This window comes from Eptatretus burgeri, chromosome 6 (genome assembly GCF_056783735.1).
Source record: "Eptatretus burgeri isolate ZD-2024b chromosome 6, Ebu_testis_v1, whole genome shotgun sequence".
Lineage (NCBI taxonomy): Eukaryota > Metazoa > Chordata > Myxini > Myxiniformes > Myxinidae > Eptatretus > Eptatretus burgeri.
This window is the reverse complement of record NC_140966.1, coordinates 98,539,576-98,561,960: the sequence shown is the minus strand read 5'-3', so window position 1 is coordinate 98,561,960 and position 22,385 is coordinate 98,539,576. Positions and strand designations below refer to the sequence as shown.

Here is a 22,385-nt window from a genome sequence, read left to right as displayed (position 1 = left end):
CGGGGCAGGGCCTTGGTGGAGCTGGCACGTTGATCGCCCTGATTGGACAGGGACCTCCATGAATCTGCCCTTTCTGGGCGAGGTTATGGCCGAGCCGGGAAAACCCCGCCCCCTCTACGCGTGTCTGTACCCCTCTTGCTCGAGAAACGATTTTGCCTCGTGGTGTTGGAATGCAGACCAATTCGAGGAAGAACTCAAGCACGCGAGGACCTTGCCTCGTATGCTACGGCCACGAGGCGAGGACGCAAGCGCTGAAAGACACTATGGCCACAATTGGAGGGGATCTGGAGATTTAAATAACCTCCTAACTATAAAATAACTCACAGCGCACACACGAAATTCCCATTAGACATAGGGGATGGATTCTAACTGCACACATACTTATCGAAATAACTGAACTACGAGGACTCTGGCTGTTTGTGTGCACAAGGTTTCCAAATCCGTAACAATATTCTGTCCATAACTTTGTGAGATATTCGGTCCATAACTTTTTGAGTTGCTGAATCGAGCCAGATGTGTAGGCATTTCTTATGGCAACAGCTAATGTGTTTAGGTGCCTGTAGGGCTGTAGGTTTCACTGTCTTGCTGTCGAGTATGTTTGAGAAGAAGCTTCTAAATTGCAGGTAAAGCAATTCAAACGCACTTGCAGCTATTTTTTCCTGTACGTCTTTGAATACAAGAGTTCATAGAACACCAGCTTACCCTGCACAGTCTTGAGAAACAATGACATGGTGTGTGTGGTCTGCGAGCAGCAAATTTGATTGGTCGAGATGATGGAAAATGCCATAATATTTTGTTCAAGTGTGACTAAACGAAAGGTTTTTGTAAGTGCCATAAGGGCAATTTGTGTTCAAGTGTCTGCAGTTCAATCTATATCGACTGTATAATAGAGCAAGCGTATATATGCATCATCTCTTCCAAGAGGATTTGATGTCTCGGAAGCTGAAACTTTCAGGGATTCATGAGGGCACCCTGAAGTTGTGCATGCACACATTCTGTCTGATTCCATCAAGTTTTGAAAAAAAAAATTTCACCCATCTTGGCATTTTCTTCCTTTGAGGGGTGTTCAATTGGAATTATCAAAGCTATATTGTTACGAATTTGGAAGCCTTGTGCACACAGACAGACAGCCGTTCCCGAAGCTTAGTTATTTCGATAGGTATGTGTTTCCAGTTAGGGTCCCGTCCCTAGTCTAGTGGGAATTGGATGTTCATGCGCTACGGAGTTATTTGATTGGTTAGGATTTTTTACTACAACAACAACTTCCAACAACAATGCCTGCTCGAGGAATTGTCTGCGCTGTTCGCGCACTCATGAAGCGTTTCGTTCTGGCCTTGCGCCAAATGAGAGAATGCGTCATTTTGCGGCCAATGGGCGACGAGCGGATCAGAGCCGGGGCGGTCCTTTGCAAGAAGGCGGAGCCATGACACGCGGTCCGCCCAATGAGAGCAGGCCACGCATGAGCGGACCGTGCCCGAGGACGGAAGAAAGGAGAACAAATAATTGCGCCCCGTCAGCTCGAGCGCATGGTCTGGTTCTCTGATCGCAGCTCGACGCTGGTCTAGCCCCATCTCGCTGGCGTCGTCTAGTTCTCTGGTCTGCTCGACGCTGGTCTGGTCCCATCTTGCTGGCGCTGGTCTGGTTCTCGGATCGCATCTATCGACGCTGGTCTGGCCTCATCTCGTCGCTCGCCTGGCTGCCCTGGTCCGTCTTCTGGTGACCGGAGCTCTGGGAGGGGCTGGACGTCCAGCCGCACACTCGCGGCCAGGTAGCCAGCCGTCCTGACTCCCAGCCGAACTATCCTCCACAGCTGGAGAGCCGAATAAGGACCATTGAGGTCCATTTATTTTGTGTGTGTGTGTGTGTGTGTGTGTGTGTGTGTGTGTGTGTGTGTGTGTGTGTGTGTGTGTGTGTGTGTATCCTGTGGGCCAGTCTTTAAATAGCAACTGGTAAAGTGCTTTTGCTGTACATTATTTGCATCCTTTATAGTCGGTTTAACTCTGCCCTTTATGTGTTCCTTCCCCACCTATTGTAATAAATACCCCTATTGTTGAATGTTTCAGCTTGTCCTTTCCTTCATTGGTTTAGCATGGTGCGTGTTGGGTGATTAAAAAGGCCGTTGCTGCTGCAGTTGTGCATTTGGACCGACGGGACCTCAGTAACCATCCGCTCGGGTCGAGCACGGAAACGGCTCGTCCCGTTCGAGCTCCATCGAGGGTGTGAATTCCTCGGTAGCTCGCCACGTGGGCCTCTAGGTATTTTGAAGTTTGGCAAATAACCCTGTACCACGTAGTTGAATTATTGACGATTCACGGTCCTGTAAGGAACCCGTACCTTCGGAGTTATCCGAGGGAAATGATCTGAATTCCCGGTGTTCGGTGGAGTCGACTCTGCTGCTCCAACTAGCAGTCATGCTCATTGCCGATACCCGCCCACAACAATATAACCACAATGTATGATGTATGCAGTGTGTACATAAGTGGTACGCATGTTTTTGTTTCATGCACACAAGCTGGGGTATTTTTTATTTTTGGGAGTCATCGAGGTAGTGGTCTGTTGCCTATACACTGCCCAAACAAAGGAATGTCAGAAGAACATGTTGCACGTTTGGAAGATCGCCTTTAGAGTGGGTACCTCTGCTGTGGAATTAGTCATCAGAAAGATAATAATAGTTGACTGTATGTGTCTCTCTCTCTACCACTGATGATGCAGAGAGAGAGTGTCCTTTACACCACCTTATTTAACATGTTACACATTAGTTATTCTTTTTGCATGTTGTTTGTGTCCTTTATGACATCCGTAAAAACTAAGTTTCCTGTTTGGAATGATTTTCCAGGCAGGCAGAAAGACTGAAAAAACAAAAGATCTCAGTCCTCTCTGCACATGTGTGATCAGGATGAATTCAAAGCCAAAGTACTGCTAAACTACAGAGACATGACAGAAGTAAATAGACACCTTAAATTTCGTCATTGAATCTGTATAATGCAATTTTACTCAGTGATTTGTACGAATATTCGACTATTTATTTACAGAAACGAGTTCCTGGGTCTTGTATGACAATTAACTATGCCTCGAACCCAGGGAGCACACAACCTTTGCGATTTTCAAAGAGGACGAATTGTTGGCCAATCAGAAGGTGGAGTCAGCCAGTGTCAGGTAGCTCAGAACCTTGACCTTCTGCTTTCTATGGTCAATCGGATGATTGTGCAATTCACCAGCGAAGGCAAGGAATCCACAGCTTCCCGTTCTGGCCGATCTGGGCCCTCAGAAAGGTGTCTTCGAGCTGTTCAGCGGTCCATTGAGAATACTCTCTGTTGGAAGGCATCAGATGTTGCAGAGGAGGTCCAAGTTCGCTCAAGAACTGCCATGCGGTACCTTCATCAACTGGGCTACTATAGGAGAGCAACGAGGAGAAAACCTCTTCTTTGACCAGCCAACATTCAAAGGAGAAAGAAGTGGGTTGACGAGATGGCCAACAGACCCTTGGAGTTTTGGCAAACTGTCATTTTCTTCAGATGAGTCCAAATTTGCTCAATTTTCTGACAGTGGATGCATGTGGGTCTGGAAACTTCCCAGTCAAGAGTTCTCTTTGAACTGACTGCAGCCAACTGGCAAACACGGTGTTTTTTCAGTGATGGGGTGGGGAGCAATCTGGAGCGCTGGTCGGTCAGAGCTTGTGGAGTGTGTTGGCAACATCAACACTACGATACACATTTCTATCCTTGAGGATGGATGTCTCCCTGTCTTCTCCACTGGTCAGAGGGTCAAAAACAACACACTGTTAATGAAAGATGGAGTTCCATGCCACACTGCAAAAAGGACCAAAGAATGGCAGGACAGAAATGGGATCAAGCGACTTCCATGGCCAAGTCGGTCTCCTGACATGAATCCTATTGAACACCTCTGGGCCATATTGGATCGAGCTGTGTGGAAAAAGTCCAGGAAACCAACATCACGGGCAGAATTGCCAAACCTTTTTTGTGACGCCTGGGCAGAAATCCCAAAAGAGAAAATTTCAGAACTCGTTAGTTCTGTGCCTGAAAGAGTAAAAGCATTGAAATCTGCAAATGACAAGTCCACAAAATACTCGTGTATGTATTAAAATGGATCAAATATACTTAAAATGTTCAATAAATAAATTCTTTTAAAATCATGGTGTCTATTTACTTCTGTCATGTCTCTGTACAGGTTTTTATTTTTTCCGATTCGTGCTCAAAAATCATCATCACACCATTTTAAAGCCTTTTTCCCTGAGCAGGGGTCAGCTTTTTGTGGGCTCCAATCATGGTACCCTTTCTTGTGGCAATGTTTTTATGGCCAGATGCCCTTCCTGACACAAACCCTTTAGTCGCGTTCGACACGCAGGGATAATTACCAGTCTACTGGTGCTCATTTCGCCGATCTCAGAAGGATAAAAGGCCGAGTCAACCACCTGATGTTGTCAGTGGTCAGCGGGGCTCGAACTCAGGACCCCGAGGATCCCAAGCCACCACCCTCACCACTCAGCCAACACCAGGCTCGATTCATGCTCAAAATATAATGTTCAATTCCAATCGAGTTGTTCCTCGATCACGAACTGATGTTTGTAGTCAGAGATACAAAGCGAGCCAATTGCTTAAGCCTGCTTTTCGATTCACATGCGTAGGGTAATTACCATATTTTAAAAGCATTTGCTGATGCTCGTTGCAAGTACATATTCTAAAGCTTAATGTGTGCTTTATGTTTAAAATAAGAAATAAAACAGACCAAGACACAGGCACAAAAAACAATGGGTTCTTTAAAGAAATCAAATGCATTTCACGTCAGCACAAACAACGGAAACCCCACACTACGAAAGGTGTTTTGGCTTCGTTTTGGTTCAAAGCAGCTAGCAAAAGACATGAAGAGTAATTAAAACTCCAGCTGTGCAGTGGTGAGATGATTTGTACAAACATCATATCATAATAAATAATTATCAAATCCACCTGGGGCTTTCAAGAAAAATATTCCTGGACAATATCAGAATGAGACCCGATTATAGTCTCAATTCAGCGCTGTGGGTCATTTTTCCATGGGTCAGTGCTAAAAATCGAAGCTCTCATCGGGTGTTCAAATACATGCCAAAGTTGCGAATTTGTAACAATCAGAACTTGAGTTTAAGTGCAGACAGCAAAATGAAGGTTTAACCTTCGTAAGCAATCACGACGCAGGTGAAAGTCGTATTTCTGGGATCTGCTTTGCCACAAAACTACACCCTCATTGTCAAATCAACCATGCACATCGTACGATCACCAATTGTTGAATTCCTACAACGTCAAAAGTGATCGCCGTTTATTCAACGAAAGGGAATTACTGCTAAAAACAAACAAATAATTAAATTAACGAGATGCTTTGCATTGTACACCAAATGGCAATTGAATGCTACAAACGTCTCCTGCTGAAGAACGATGTGCTGAATGTGCATGGCTGATTTGAACACAGCAATAACCGGCTGGAAAGTATTGTTGAACTTTCATGCATTCAAAGGTCGAACGATCCGTTTAAAGGGTGCAAGTGAAAATCATAAATGTGACTATCCGACCTTCAAAATTTAACGCACAAAGACTCTGCCAGTTGTATAAACCCTTGAGGAAAGGATGCTTTAAAAGACAGGAAGTCTTCCCAATGCAATCTCAAGACGACACCGAGGCAACTTGTCATGGCCTTAGTTACGAAGATGAACAGGTGAAGCCACTAGATGAGTGCGAGGTTCGGCGAGGGTTTATAAAAGTCGACTTGCACCATCTAAATGCACAGCGCATCATCCTGGACCGTACAAACCAAGCTGCCGTTTCAGGATGTCAACCGATTACCGGTGCCTTCACTACTTTGACACGTAAGAAGGAATTCATCTGTTTTCCGCACCACTGCGTGCATGGAGTGTCACTTTCAAATTCAGTGCCGTTGGTGTTCTGTGTCTGTGACTGGTTTGTGACCCGTCAATTGATGACGATGTTCAGCAGTGAGTACTCCAGAGACGAGCGTTCACTCAACGAACCGCATTCAAATCTCAAGTGCAATTAAATGGACAAGCAACACCAAAGTTTAAACTGAGATTTTTTTTAAAAAAGGAAAAGAAAACAAAAGGTGGCACCTTATTTGATCATGTTACTTGCAACTTACCGGTTCAGCAAAACCTGAAAGGCAAGCAGTAAGAATACTGCTTTGGCAAACAACAAAGGGGCTGAAATAAAAGGAAACGATGAAACAAAACTTTCTAACTTGCGGTGCCTTTTCTCTTGCACCCGAGTAACCCTGAGCAATGTACCAGACCTTTTCCAAAAAGGACATTTAACAAGAAGAAAGCTCGTAAAATTAAAAGGAAAGCCACTTACAGTGGAATTAAGATTTCATACATAAATGTACAATACAATGCCATTTTAAAGTGCTGTTTTTGTGTGTAGATCAGCACTCCAGTGACAACAGATCAATCAAGAAATATAACCAAACAGCTTGCATTTGCACCACGATCATCAGGTGTTTGGCGATACAAGCAATCTTAGAAACATAAGTACTATCAAAATGGGATGGAGCCTTGTTAAATAGGCAGAAGGAAAGGTGAACCTTCTTTATACAATCACTGAAAATGTACGATGAACAGAAGAAAAGAAGAAGAAGAAGAAGAAGAAGAAGAAAAATTTAACAGTATGACAGCAACTTTAAGTAAAAGTGGAGATTGTATATCAACCATTCTGGTGAAGACTCCCTTTGTATGAAGCCAGCCAATAAAACAAAAAAAACTATAGTATTAATAAAAAAAAAAAATCAGAAAATGTGTCAAAAGTTAAAGGTTCCAAATCCTGTATCGCATTCAGCAATCTCTCAATATTAGCACAGAGCCCTACGAGGGCAAACACCGAATGGAAACTACTGCAATCACACTTGATGTCAGATTTCCTCCAACATTCGAAAAACACAACAGCCAGCGCCATTGAACGCACACCCTCTTCTAAAATAAAATAAAACCCTTTTGCCAAGACATTTAAAATGTCTCTAAGTAATTGTTGCTCTGACATTTAAGTGTAATTTAAAATCACTGCAGAATACAAGAGTCGAGTAGGCAGCGTGACCTTGTAACAGGAGCATCGTTGGGAAACGTTTGTGACTTTATGTCCACAGCCCACCAGAAGTCAGTCCTTGTGCTTCCGTGAAAGAACCAGAGTGGGAACAGCTCGGAAGAAAAAAAAAATCCAGATTCTTGAACAATGGTGGCAGAACTGGAGGGACGCATGCTAAACAGTGCAGCCCTCAGACCGCACAACTGATAAAATACTTTGCAAAACGAAAGCCTGCCTTTCTGAATGATCTGGAAGTGATAGTCATCTTCCTTATATCTGGAAGTATCATGTCCTCCAGTTCTTTGGAGTCTTGTGAAAACTCACTGGCCACAAAGTTAAGACCTGCTGGAGGTAGCTCAGCACGAAGGAAGTGACGAAGGCGTCGGCCATTGCAAAGCAGCAAACGGGCCTTCGTTTATCCTTGACGACATGGACCCCTGCTCCACCTCTTCTTCACGAATGAGTGAAACCATGTCCTCAATAATAGCTCATTCCTTTTCTCCATTTCCTGCACCAAAGTCACAGTTAAATCAAGCATGAACAGTGGATTTGGTATTTTATTCAAGTATTTCATCATACCACTCAAGTGCCTAATCTGAGGCTTCTCCTAATGATAAGATAAGAACATAATCATAAAGGCATATCAACCAAAGGCTACATACTGGCAGTAAATCAGGCATAATGGGTTTAATGGCCTCTTCCTGAGGGCCCTGTCACACCTTGACGTTTTAGCCAGCGTATGGCGAGGTATCAAAATGTATGTAAAACGTGCGGTTAAGATTTAAATCGTTGAGCGGCAGCCTATTAATTATTAGGGTACCCTGTCAGTACAGGGTACCCTATTGTTTTTCTTCTGTTTATTATTATTATTATTAGGGTATCCAGTCAAATGGACTGGATAACCTATTGTTTTTCTTCTGTTTATTATTATTATTTTTCTTCCGCCGTAAATTTGCAAAATTTCCAATTTTTTTCGCTTTAAATGCCATTTTCTCAGAAATGGTAAGACCAATCGACACAAAATTTTCACCAAATATGTATCTTTTTTGATAGCATACATAATTGATAATTATGACGTCATAGGTCACGTGGTACGGGCGCCATCTTGAAAAAACAGAAAAACTTTGGAGCTCTGTATCTCTGAAATCTTCTAGGGTAAAAAAAATTTCGCTTCATACATTTTAACAAGCTCCCTCTCGGGAATACGTGTGATTTTTCGTGACGTCATCGGTGAAGAGGTATCCCAGTGAAAATTCATCATGTAGAACGCCACATGGCAAAAATTTGAAATTTCTTGAGCGTCATCTACACAAAAATTCATCGTAGAAAAAAAATATTTTGTCGTCATCGGTGACGTAATTCGGCCGCCATGTTGTTTTGAAATTTTTTTTTTTTTAAATCTTCTTCTCCAGAAGGGCTGGACAGATTAAGGCGAAACTTTACAGGCACATTCCCCCTGAGGTCCTCTTTCAAGTTTGTTAATTTGTTGTTGATACGTCACATGGTTTGGCGGCCATCTTGAAAAAACCCTAAAACCTTCAAACATCTTCTTCTCCAGAAGCGCTGGTCCAATGAAGGCGAGATTTCAGAACTATATTCGTGACATACATGCGATTCAAGTTTGTTAATTTCGAAGTGATAGGTCACATGGTTTGGCCGCCATGTTGGATTTAAGAAAAATATTAAATAATGTTTTCTCTGGAATTTCACAAGCCATCGAAGCGAAAATTTGCAAGTGCCTTCCTCCCTCAAGTCTGCATACATGGTAAAAATTTTTTACCTCAGAAGTCACATGGTTTGGCGGCCATCTTGGATAGAAAAATAGACTTTATCCGATTTACACGAAACTTCACACACTTGTTCGGATCATCAATGGAAAGCAGAATTTAAATTTATGATATCATAGGTCACAAGGTTCGGCAGCCATCTTGGATTGAAAATGAATAAATTTTAAAAATCTTCTTCTCCAGAAGGGCAAGACAGATGAAGACGAAACTTCACAGATATATTCCCCATGAGATCCTTTCTCAAGTTTGTTAATTTCTTCTTGATCGGTCACATGGTTTGGCGGCCATCTTGAAAAAACCCTAAAACCTTCAAACATCTTCTTCTCCAGAAGCGCTGGTCGGATGAAGCGGAGATTTCAGAACTATATTCAGGACACGTAGGCGATATAAGTTTGTTAATTTCGAATTGATACGTTAGACGGTTTGGCCGCCATCTTGGATTTAAGAAAAATATTAAATAATGTTTTCTCTGGAACCGCTGAACCAAACGAATCGAAAATTTGTAATTATCATCTACCATCGTGTATGCACGCATGGTAAAAATTATGACATCACACGTCACATGGTTTGGCGGCCATCTTGGATAGAAAAACGCACCTTTACCGATTAACACGAAACTTCACAAACGTGTTCCAATACCCAGTTGGAAGCAGAATATAAATTTCTGATGTCATAGGTCACATGGTTCGTCAGCCATCTTGGATTGAAAAACAATATCTTCAAACGTCTTTTTCTCTGAAACGGCTGAACAGATCCAGGCGAAACTCGACCACTATGACCGCCTCTCCATGACGAATAAAAAGTTCTCACCCCCTTTTGAGGTACGACGCAACGTTTGGCAGCCATATTGGATTGAAGGAAAAATATTAATTAATGTTTACTCGTGAACTACTGCATCAATAAATGTGAAACATCAAGTTTATGGTGGAACGCTCATGCGGAATGAGGATTTGAAATTTCAACGGGATCGGGCCCAGGGTTTGGCAGCCATGTTGGTTTTAAGAAAAATATTAAATAATGTTTTCTCTGGAACTGCTTAACCTGGAGAAGCTAAAATTTGCAGTTATCATCCACCATCGTGTTTGCAAACGTGTTGCAAATTCTGACATCACAAGTCACATGGTTTGGCCGCCATCTTGGATTGAAGGATAAATATTAATTAATGTTTACTCTGGAACCGCTGCCTCTATATATGCGAAACTTCAGATTTATAATTCAGGTGACATGCTAAACAAAAGTTTAAAATTTCAACCTGATCGGTCACACGGTTTGGGAGCCAGAATTATTTAATTATTTGAATCTGGAAGCCAGTAATAACGAAATTGAACGCTTTGTGCTGCCCGGTTCGTAACTCGTCTGTTCCGCGCCCTCTCGAAGCAGGCCTGTGTTTGTATCACCATTAAATAATGTTTTCTCTGGCACCGCTTATCCTTTCAATGCGAAACTTTGCGACTGTCATCTGCAGAAAGTCCCATGTTGTATCAAAGGCGGACGGACTGGGTACCCGGTCATCACTGCCAGCAGTTATAAAGTGGCAGTTCTAGTTAGGGTATCCAGTCAAATGGACTGGATAACCTATTGTTTTTCTTCTGTTTATTAGGGTATCCAGTCAAATGGACTGGATAACCTATTGTTTTTCTTCTGTTTATTATTATTATTAGGGTATCCAGTCAAATGGACTGGATAACCTATTGTTTTTCTTCTGTTTATTATTATTATTATTATTTTTATTATTATTTTTCTTCCGCCGTAAATTTGCAAAATTTCCAGTTTTTTTCGCTTTAAATGCCATTTTCTCAGAAATGGTAAGACCAATCGACACAAAATTTTCACCAGATATGTATCTTTTTTGGTAGCATACATAATTGCTAATTATGACGTCATAGGTCACGTGATACGGGCGCCATCTTGAAAAAACAGATCAACTTTGGACCTCTGTATCTCGGAAACCTTCTAGTGTAAAAAAATTTCGCTTGATACATTTGAACAAGCTCCCTCTCGGGTATACGTGTGATTTTTCGTGACGTCATCAGTGAAGAGGTATCCCAGTAAAAATTCGTCAAGTAGAACGCCACATGGCAAAAATTTGAAATTTCTTGAGCATCATCTACACAAAAATTCATCGTAGAAAAAAAATATTTTGACGTCATCAGTGACGTAATTCGGCCGCCATCTTGTTTTTTTGTGTTTTTTTAAAAAAATCTTCTTCTCCAGAACGGCTGTGCAGATTGAGGCGAAACTTTACAGGCACATTCCCCCTGAGGTCCTCTTTCAAGTTTGTTAATTTGTTGTTCATACGTCACATGGTTTGGTGGCCATCTTGAAAAAACCTTAAAACCTTCAAACATCTTCTTCTCCAGAAGCGCTGGTCCAATGAAGGCGAGATTTCAGAACTATATTCGTGACATGTATGCGATGCAAGTTTGTTAATTTCAAAGTGATAGGTCACATGGTTTGGCCGCCATGTTGGATTTAAGAAAAATATTAAATAATGTTTTCTCTGGTATTTCATAAGCCATCAAAGCGAAAATTTGCAAGTGCCTTCCTCCCTCAAGTCTGCATACATGGTAAAAAATTTTTTACCTCAGAAGTCACATGGTTTGGCGGCCATCTTGGATAGAAAAATCGACTTTATCCGATTTACACGAAACTTCACACACTTGTTCGGGTCGACGATGGAAAGCAGAATTTAAATTTATGATATCATAGGTCACAAGGTTCGGCAGCCATCTTGGATTGAAAATGAATAAATTTTAAAAATCTTCTTCTCCAGAAGGGCAAGACAGATGAAGACGAAACTTCACACATACATTCCCCATGAGGTCCTTTCTCAAGTTTGTTAATTTGTTCTTGATCGGTCACATGGTTCGGCGGCCATCTTGAAAAAACCCTAAAACCTTCAAACATCTTCTTCTCCAGAAGCGCTGGTCGGATGAAGGGGAGATTTCAGAACTATATTCGGGACACGTAGGCGATATAAGTTTGTTAATTTCGAAATGATACGTTAGACGGTTTGGCCGCCATCTTGGATTTAAGAAAAATATTAAATAATGTTTTCTCTGGAACCGCTGAACCAAACGAATCGAAAATTTGTAATTATCATCTACCATCGTGTATGCACGCATGGTAAAAATTATGACATCACACGTCACATGGTTTGGCGGCCATCTTGGATAGAAAAACGCACCTTTACCGATTAACACGAAACTTTACAAACGTGTTCCAATACCCAGTTGGAAGCAGAATGTAAATTTCTGATGTCATAGGTCACATGGTTTGTCAGCCATCTTGGATTGAAAATGAATAAATTTTAAAAATCTTCTTCTCCAGAAAGGCAAGACAGATTAAGCCGAAACTTCACACATATATTCCCCATGAGGTCCTTTCTCAAGTTTGTTAATTTGTTCTTGATTGGTCACATGGTTTGGCGGCCATCTTGAATTTACCTTAAAACCTTCAAACATCTTCTTCTCCAGAACACCTAATCTGATCAAGGGGAAACTTCACACCCCTATTGCACATGAGTAGGGAATACAAGTTTGTTAATTTCTAATTGATAGGTCACATGGTTTGGCAGCCATGTTGAATTTAAGAAAAATATTAAATAATGTTTTCTCTGGAACTGCTTAACCTATCGAAGCGAAAATTTGCGTCTGTCATCCTCCATGATATCTGCATACATGGTAAAAATTATGAGGTCACAAGTCACATGGTTTGGCCGCCATCTTAGATTGAAGGATAAATATTAATTCATGTTTACTCTGGAACCACTACTTCTATATATGCGAAACTTCATATTTATAATTTAGGCTACATGTGAAACAAAAGTTTAAAATTTCAACCTGATCGGCCACGTGGTTTGGCAGCCAGAATTATTTAATTATTTGAATCTGGTCGCCAGTAATAAGGAAATTGAACGCTTTATGCTGCCCGGTTCGTAACTCGTCTGTTCCGCGCCGTCTCGAAGCAGGCCTGTGTTTGTATCACCATTAACTAATGTTTTCTCTGGCACCGCTTATCCGATAAATGCGAAACTTTGCGACTATGATTTAAGTCTCACGTTGTGTCAGTTGTGTCAAAGGCGGACGGACTGGGTACCCGGTCATCACTGCCAGCAGTTATAAAGTGGCAGTTCTAGTTATTAGGGTACCCTGTGAGTACAGGGTACCCTATTGTTTTCCTTCTGTTTATTATTATTATTATTACGCATTATTATTATTATTATTATTTTTCCGCCGGCATTTTGCACCCTTTTTCGCTTTAAAAATCATTTTCTCTGGAACACTAAGTCCGATCGACAGAAAATTTTCACCATAGTATGTATCTTTTTTGATAGCACAATCACGTTATAATTATGACGTCATTGGTCACGTGGTACGGTCGCCATCTTGAAAAAAGCGATAAACTTTGGACATCTGTATCTCGGAAACCGTGCAATGGAAAATTTTTTCGTTTGATACATTTTACTAAGCTCCCTATGGGGAACACGTGTGATTTTTCGTGACGTCATAGGTGAAGCGATATACCGGTGAAAATTCGTCAAGTAGAACGCCATATAGGAAAAATCTGAAAAATTCTGAGCGTCATCTACACCAAAATTCATCGTCAAAAATGTTTTTTTTGACGTCATCGATGACGTAATTCGGCCGCCATCTTGTTTTTAGTGTTTTTTTTAAAAAATCTTCTTCTCCAGAACGGCTGTGCAGATTGCGGCGAAACTTAACACGCACATTCTCCCTGAGGTCCTCTTTCAAGTTTGTTAATTTGTTGTTGATACGTCACATGGTTTGGCGGCCATCTTGAAAAAACCCTAAAACCTTCAAACATCTTCTTCTCCAGAAGCGCTGGTCCAATGAAGGCGAGATTTCAGAACTATATTCGTGAAATGCATGCGATACAAGTTTGTTAATTCGCAAGTGATAGGTCACGTGGTTTGGCCGCCATGTTGGATTTAAGAAAAATATTAAATAATGTTTTCTCTGGAATTTCAGAAGCCATCGAAGCGAAAATTTGCAAGTGCCTTCCTCCCTCAGGTCTGCATACATGGTAAAAAAATTTTACCTCAGAAGTCACATGGTTTGGCGGCCATCTTGGATAGAAAAATAGACCTTATCCGATTTACACGAAACTTCACACAGTTGTTCGGGTCGACGAGGGAAAGCAGAATTTAAATTTATGATATCATAGGTCACAAGGTTCGGCAGCCATCTTGGATTGAAAATGAATAAATTTTAAAAATCTTCTTCTCCAGAAGGGCAAGACAGATGAAGACGAAACTTCACACATATATTCCCCATGAGGTCCTTTCTCAAGTTTGTTAATTTGTTCTTGATCGGTCACATGGTTTGGCGGCCATCTTGAAAAAACCCGAAAACCTTCAAACATCTTCTTCTCCAGAAGCGTTGGCCCAATGAAGGGGAGATTTCAGAACTATATTCGGGACAGGAAGGCGATATAAGTTTGTTAATTTCGAATTGATAAGTCACATGGTTTGGCCGCCATCTTGGATTTAAGAAAAATATTAAATAATGTTTTCTCTGGAACCGCTTAACCTAACGAATCGAAAGTTTGCAATTATCATCTACCGTCGTGTATACACGCGTGGTAAAAATTATGATGTCACACGTCACATGGTTTGGCGGCCATCTTGGATAGAAAAACGCACCTTTACCGATTAACACGAAACTTCATAAACGTGTTCCAATACCCAGTAGGAAGCAGAATCTAAATTTGTGATGTCATAGGTCACATGGTTCGTCAGCCATCTTGGATTGAAAATGAATAAATTTTTAAAATCTTCTTCTTCAGAAAGGCAAGACAGATTAAGCCGAAACTTCACACATATATTCCCCATGAGGTCCTTTCTCAACTTTGTTAATTTGTTCTTGATTGGTCACATGGTTTGGCGGCCATCTTGAATTTACCTTAAAACCTTCAAACATCTTCTCCAGAACACCTGATCTGATCAAGGGGAAACTTCACACCCCTATTGCACATGAGTAGGGAATACAAGTTTGTTAATTTCTAATTGATAGGTCACATGGTTTGGCAGCCATGTTGAATTTAAGAAAAATATTAAATAATGTTTTCTCTGGAACTGCTTAACCTATCGAAGCGAAAATTTGCGTCTGTCATCGTCCATGATATCTGCATACATGGTAAAAATTATGAGGTCACAAGTCACATGGTTTGGCCGCCATCTTAGATTGAAGGATAAATATTAATTCATGTTTACTCTGGAACCACTACTTCTATATATGCGAAACTTCATATTTATAATTTAGGCTACATGTGAAACAAAAGTTTAAAATTTCAACCTGATCGGCCGTGTGGTTTGGCAGCCAGAATTATTTAATTATTTGAATCTGGTCGCCAGTAATAACGAAATTGAACGTTTTGTGCTGCCTGGTTCGTAACTCGTCTGTTCCGCGCCGTCTCGAAGCAGACCTGTGTTTGTATCACCATTAAATAATGTTTTCTCTGGCACCGCTTATCCTATCAATGCAAAACTTTGCGACTGATTTAAGTCTCATGTTGTATCAGTTGTGTCAAAGGCGGACACTTCTGGGTACCCGGTCATCACTGCCAGCAGTTATAAAGTGGCAGTTCTAGTTATTATTATTTTTCTTCCGCCGTAAATTTGCAAAATTTCCAGTTTTTTTCGCTTTAAATGCCATTTTCTCAGAAATGGTAAGACCAATCGACACAAAATTTTCACCAGATATGTATCTTTTTTGATAGCATACATAATTGATAATTATGACGTCATAGGTCACGTGATACGGGCGCCATCTTGAAAAAACAGATCAACTTTGGACCTCTGTATCTCGGAAACCTTCTAGTGTAAAAAAATTTCGCTTGATACATTTGAACAAGCTCCCTCTCGGGTATACGTGTGATTTTTCGTGACGTCATCAGTGAAGAGGTATCCCAGTAAAAATTCGTCAAGTAGAACGCCACATGGCAAAAATTTGAAATTTCTTGAGCATCATCTACACAAAAATTCATCGTAGAAAAAAAATATTTTGACGTCATCAGTGACGTAATTCGGCCGCCATCTTGTTTTTTTGTGTTTTTTTTAAAAAATCTTCTTCTCCAGAACGGCTGTGCAGATTGAGGCGAAACTTTACAGGCACATTCCCCCTGAGGTCCTCTTTCAAGTTTGTTAATTTGTTGTTGATACGTCACATGGTTTGGCGGCCATCTTGAAAAAACCCTAAAACCTTCAAACATCTTCTTCTCCAGAAGCGCTGGTCTAATGAAGGCGAGATTTCAGAACTATATTCGTGACATACATGCGATTCAAGTTTGTTAATTTCGAAGTGATAGGTCACATGGTTTGGCCGCCATGTTGGATTTAAGAAAAATATTAAATAATGTTTTCTCTGGAATTTCACAAGCCATCGAAGCGAAAATTTGCAAGTGCCTTCCTCCCTCAAGTCTGCATACATGGTAAAAAATTTTTACCTCAGAAGTCACATGGTTTGGCGGCCATCTTGGATAGAAAAATAGACTTTATCCGATTTACACGAAACTTCACACACTTGTTTGGGTCGACGATGGAAAGCAGAATTTAAATTTATGATATCATAGGTCACAAGGTTCGGCAGCCATCTTGGATTGAAAATGAATAAATTTTAAAAATCTTCTTCTCCAGAAGGGCAAGACAAATGAAGACGAAACTTCACACATATATTCCCCATGAGGTCCTTTCTCAAGTTTGTTAATTTGTTCTTGATCGGTCACATGGTTCGGCGGCCATCTTGAAAAAACCCTAAAACCTTCAAACATCTTCTTCTCCAGAAGCGCTGGTCGGATGAAGGGGAGATTTCAGAACTATATTCGGGAGAAGTAGGCGATATAAGTTTGTTAATTTCGAATTGATACGTTAGACGGTTTGGCCGCCATCTTGGATTTAAGAAAAATATTAAATAATGTTTTCTCTGGAACCGCTGAACCAAACGAATCGAAAATTTGTAATTATCATCTACCATCGTGTATGCACGCATGGTAAAAATTATGACATCACAAGTCACATGGTTTGGCGGCCATCTTGGATAGAAAAACGCACCTTTACCGATTAACACGAAACTTCACAAACGTGTTCCAATACCCAGTTGGAAGCAGAATATAAATTTCTGATGTCATAGGTCACATGCTTCGTCGGCCATCTTGGATTGAAAAACAATATCTTCAAACGTCTTTTTCTCTGAAACGGCTGAACAGATCCAGGCGAAACTTGACCACTATGACCGCCTCTCCATGACGAATAAAAAGTTCTCACCCCCTTTTGAGGTACGACGCAATGTTTGGCAGCCATATTGGATTGAAGGAAAAATATTAATTAATGTTTACTCTTGAACTACTGCATCAATAAATGTGAAACATCAAGTTTATGGTGGAACGCTCATGCGGAATGAGGGTTTGAAATTTCAACGGGATCGGGGCCAGGGTTTGGCAGCCATGTTGGTTTTAAGAAAAATATTAAATAATGTTTTCTCTGGAACTGCTTAACCTGGAGAAGCGAAAATTTGCAGTTATCATCCACCATCGTGTTTGCACACGTGGTGCAAATTATGACATCACAAGTCACATGGTTTGGCCGCCATCTTGGATTGAAGGATAAATATTAATTATTGTTTACTCTGGAACCGCTGCCTCTGTATATGCGAAACTTCAGATTTATAATTCAGGTGATCTGCCAAACAAAAGTTTAAAATTTCAACCTGATCGGTTACACGGTTTGGGAGCCAGAATTATTTATTTATTTGAATCTGGAAGCCAGTAATAACGAAATTGAACGCTTTGTGCTGCCCGGTTCGTAACTCGTCTGTTCCGCGCCGTCTCGAAGCAGGCCTGTGTTTGTATCACTATTAAATAATGTTTTCTCTGGCACCGCTTATCCTTTCAATGCGAAACTTTGCGACTGTCATCTGCAGAAAGTCCCATGTTGTATCAAAGGCGGACGGACTGGGTACCCGGTCATCACTGCCAGCAGTTATAAAGTGGCAGTTCTAGTTAGGGTACCCTGTGAGTACAGGGTACCCTATTGTTTTCCTTCTGTTTATTATTATTATTATTACGCATTATTATTATTATTATTATTTTTCCGCCGGCATTTTGCACCCTTTTTCGCTTTAAAAATCATTTTCTCTGGAACACTAAGTCCGATCGACAGGAAATTTTCACCATAGTATGTATCTTTTTTGATAGCACAATCACGTTATAATTATGACGTCATTGGTCACATGGTACGGTCGCCATCTTGAAAAAAGCGATAAACTTTGGACATCTGTATCTCGGAAACCGTGCAATGGAAAAAATTTTCGTTTGATACATTTTACTAAGCTCCCTATGGGGAACACGTGTGATTTTTCGTGACGTCATAGGTGAAGCGATATACCGGTGAAAATTCGTCAAGTAGAACGCCATATAGGAAAAATCTGAAAAATTCTGAGCGTCATCTACACCAAAATTCATCGTCAAAAATGTTTTTTTTGACGTCATCGATGACGTAATTCGGCCGCCATCTTGTTTTTTAGTGTTTTTTTTAAAAAATCTTCTTCTCCAGAACGGCTGCGCAGATTGAGGCGAAACTTTACAGGCACATTCCCCCTGAGGTCCTCTTTCAAGTTTGTTAATTTGTTGTTGATACGTCACATGGTTTGGCGGCCATCTTGAAAAAACCTTAAAACCTTCAAACATCTTCTTCTCCAGAAGCGCTGGTCCAATGAAGGCGAGATTTCAGAACTATATTCGTGACATGTATGCGATGCAAGTTTGTTAATTTCAAAGTGATAAGTCACATGGTTTGGCCGCCATGTTGGATTTAAGAAAAATATTAAATAATGTTTTCTCTGGTATTTCATAAGCCATCAAAGCGAAAATTTGCAAGTGCCTTCCTCGCTCAAGTCTGCATACATGGTAAAAAATTTTTACCTCAGAAGTCACATGGTTTGGCGGCCATCTTGGATAGAAAAATAGACTTTATCCGATTTACACGAAACTTCACGCACTTGTTCGGGTCGACGATGGAAAGCAGAATTTAAATTTATGATATCATAGGTCACAAGGTTCGGCAGCCATCTTGGATTGAAAATGAATAAATTTTAAAAATCTTCTTCTCCAGAAAGGCAAGACAGATGAAGACGAAACTTCACATATATATTCCCCATGAGGTCCTTTCTCAAGTTTGTTAATTTGTTCTTGATCGGTCACATGGTTTGGCGGCCATCTTGAAAAAACCCTAAAACCTTCAAACATCTTCTTCTCCAGAAGCGCTGGTCGGATGAAGGGCAGATTTCAGAGGTATATTCGGGACACCTAGGCGATATAAGTTTGTTAATTTCGAATTGATAAGTCACACGGTTTGGCCGCCATGTTGGATTTAAGAAAAATATTAAATAATGTTTTCTCTGGAACCGCTTAAGCTAACGAATCGAAAGTTTGCCATTATCATCTACCATCGTGTGTGCACACGTGGTAAAAATTATGATGTCACACGTCACATGGTTTGGTGGCCATCTTGGATAGAAAAACGCACCTTTACCGATTAACACGAAACTTCACAGACGTGTTCCAATACCCAGTTGGAAGCAGAATATAAATTTGTGATGTCATAGGTCACATGGTTCGTCAGCCATCTTGGATTGAAAATGAATAAATTTTTAAAATCTTCTTCTCCAGAAGGGCAAGACAGATGAAGACGAAACTTCACACATATATTCCCCATGAGGTCCTTTCTCAAGTTTGTTAATTTCTTCTTGATCGGTCACATGGTTTGGCGGCCATCTTGAAAAAACCCGAAAACCTTCAAACATCTTCTTCTCCAGAAGCGTTGGCCCAATGAAGGGGAGATTTCAGAACTATATTCGGGACAGGAAGGCGATATAAGTTTGTTAATTTCGAATTGATAAGTCACATGGTTTGGCCGCCATCTTGGATTTAAGAAAAATATTAAATAATGTTTTCTCTGGAACCGCTTAACCTAACGAATCGAAAGTTTGCAATTATCATCTACCGTCGTGTATACACGCGTGGTAAAAATTATGATGTCACACGTCATATGGTTTGGCGGCCATCTTGGATAGAAAAACGCACCTTTACCGATTAACACGAAACTTCATAAACGTGTTCCAATACCCAGTTGGAAGCAGAATCTAAATTTGTGATGTCATAGGTCACATGGTTCGTCAGCCATCTTGGATTGAAAATGAATAAATTTTAAAAATCTTCTTCTCCAGAAAGGCAAGACAGATTAAGCCGAAACTTCACACATATATTCCCCATGAGGTCCTTTCTCAAGTTTGTTAATTTGATCTTGATTGGTCACATGGTTTGGCGGCCATCTTGAATTTACCTTAAAACCTTCAAACATCTTCTTCTCCAGAACACCTGATCTGATCAAGGGGAAACTTCACACCCCTATTGCACATGACTAGGGAATACAAGTTTGTTAATTTCTAATTGATAGGTCACATGGTTTGGCAGGCATGTTGACTTTAAGAAAAATATTAAATAATGTTTTCTCTGGAACTGCTTAACCTATCGAAGCGAAAATTTGCGTCTGTCATCCTCCTTGATATCTGCATACATGGTAAAAATTATGAGGTCACAAGTCACATGGTTTGGCCGCCATCTTAGATTGAAGGATAAATATTAATTCATGTTTACTCTGGAACCACTACTTCTATATATGCGAAACTTCAAATTTATAATTTAGGCTACATGTGAAACAAAAGTTTAAAATTTCAACCTGATCGGCCGTGTGGTTTGGCAGCCAGAATTATTTAATTATTTGAATCTGGTCGCCAGTAATAACGAAATTGAACGTTTTGTGCTGCCCGGTTCGTAACTCGTCTGTTCCGCGCCGTCTCGAAGCAGGCCTGTGTTTGTATCACCATTAAATAATGTTTTCTCTGGCACCGCTTATCCTATCAATGCAAAACTTTGCGACTCTGATTTAAGTCTCATGTTGTATCAGTTGTGTCAAAGGCGGACACGTTTGGGTACCCGGTCATCACTGCCAGCAGTTATAAAGTGGCAGTTCTAGTTATTATTATTTTTCTTCCGCCGTAAATTTGCAAAATTTCCAATTTTTTTCGCTTTAAATGCCATTTTCTCAGAAATGGTAAGACCAATCGACACAAAATTTTCACCAAATATGTATCTTTTTTGATAGCATACATAATTGATAATTATGACGTCATATGTCACGTGGTACGGGCGCCATCTTGAAAAAACAGAAAAACTTTGGAGCTCTGTATCTCTGAAATCTTCTAGGGTAAAAAAAATTTCGCTTCATACATTTTAACAAGCTCCCTCTCGGGAATACGTGTGATTTTTCGTGACGTCATCGGTGAAGAGGTATCCCAGTGAAAATTCATCATGTAGAACGCCACATGGCAAAAATTTGAAATTTCTTGAGCGTCATCTACACAAAAATTCATCGTAGAAAAAAAATATTTTGTCGTCATCGGTGACGTAATTCGGCCGCCATGTTGTTTTGAAATTTTTTTTTTTAAAAATCTTCTTCTCCAGAAGGGCTGGACAGATTAAGGCGAAACTTTACAGGCACATTCCCCCTGAGGTCCTCTTTCAAGTTTGTTAATTTGTTGTTGATACGTCACATGGTTTGGCGGCCATCTTGAAAAAACCCTAAAACCTTCAAACATCTTCTTCTCCAGAAGCGCTGGTCCAATGAAGGCGAGATTTCAGAACTATATTCGTGACATACATGCGATTCAAGTTTGTTAATTTCGAAGTGATAGGTCACATGGTTTGGCCGCCATGTTGGATTTAAGAAAAATATTAAATAATGTTTTCTCTGGAATTTCACAAGCCATCGAAGCGAAAATTTGCAAGTGCCTTCCTCCCTCAAGTCTGCATACATGGTAAAAATTTTTTTACCTCAGAAGTCACATGGTTTGGCGGCCATCTTGGATAGAAAAATAGACTTTATCCGATTTACACGAAACTTCACACACTTGTTCGGATCATCAATGGAAAGCAGAATTTAAATTTATGATATCATAGGTCACAAGGTTCGGCAGCCATCTTGGATTGAAAATGAATAAATTTTAAAAATCTTCTTCTCCAGAAGGGCAAGACAGATGAAGACGAAACTTCACAGATATATTCCCCATGAGATCCTTTCTCAAGTTTGTTAATTTCTTCTTGATCGGTCACATGGTTTGGCGGCCATCTTGAAAAAACCCTAACACCTTCAAACATCTTCTTCTCCAGAAGCGCTGGTCGGATGAAGCGGAGATTTCAGAACTATATTCAGGACACGTAGGCGATATAAGTTTGTTAATTTCGAATTGATACGTTAGACGGTTTGGCCGCCATCTTGGATTTAAGAAAAATATTAAATAATGTTTTCTCTGGAACCGCTGAACCAAACGAATCGAAAATTTGTAATTATCATCTACCATCGTGTATGCACGCATGGTAAAAATTATGACATCACACGTCACATGGTTTGGCGGCCATCTTGGATAGAAAAACGCACCTTTACCGA

The 22,385-nt window shown here is 40.5% G+C and overlaps 1 protein-coding gene across 2 annotated transcripts in view; it reads right to left on the bottom strand.

The window, feature by feature from the left end:
• Positions 1-4,761: 4,761 nt before the first annotated feature.
• Positions 4,762-22,385, bottom strand: part of LOC147025436 (uncharacterized) — a 139,108-nt gene continuing 121,484 nt past the window's right edge. For both annotated transcript variants that reach the window (XM_085886399.1, XM_085886400.1), the window contains one exon: positions 4,762-7,584. In XM_085886399.1, coding sequence (XP_085742525.1) covers positions 7,565-7,584 — 20 coding nt within the window. In that variant the 3' untranslated portion in view covers positions 4,762-7,564. The remainder of the gene's footprint in view (positions 7,585-22,385) is intronic.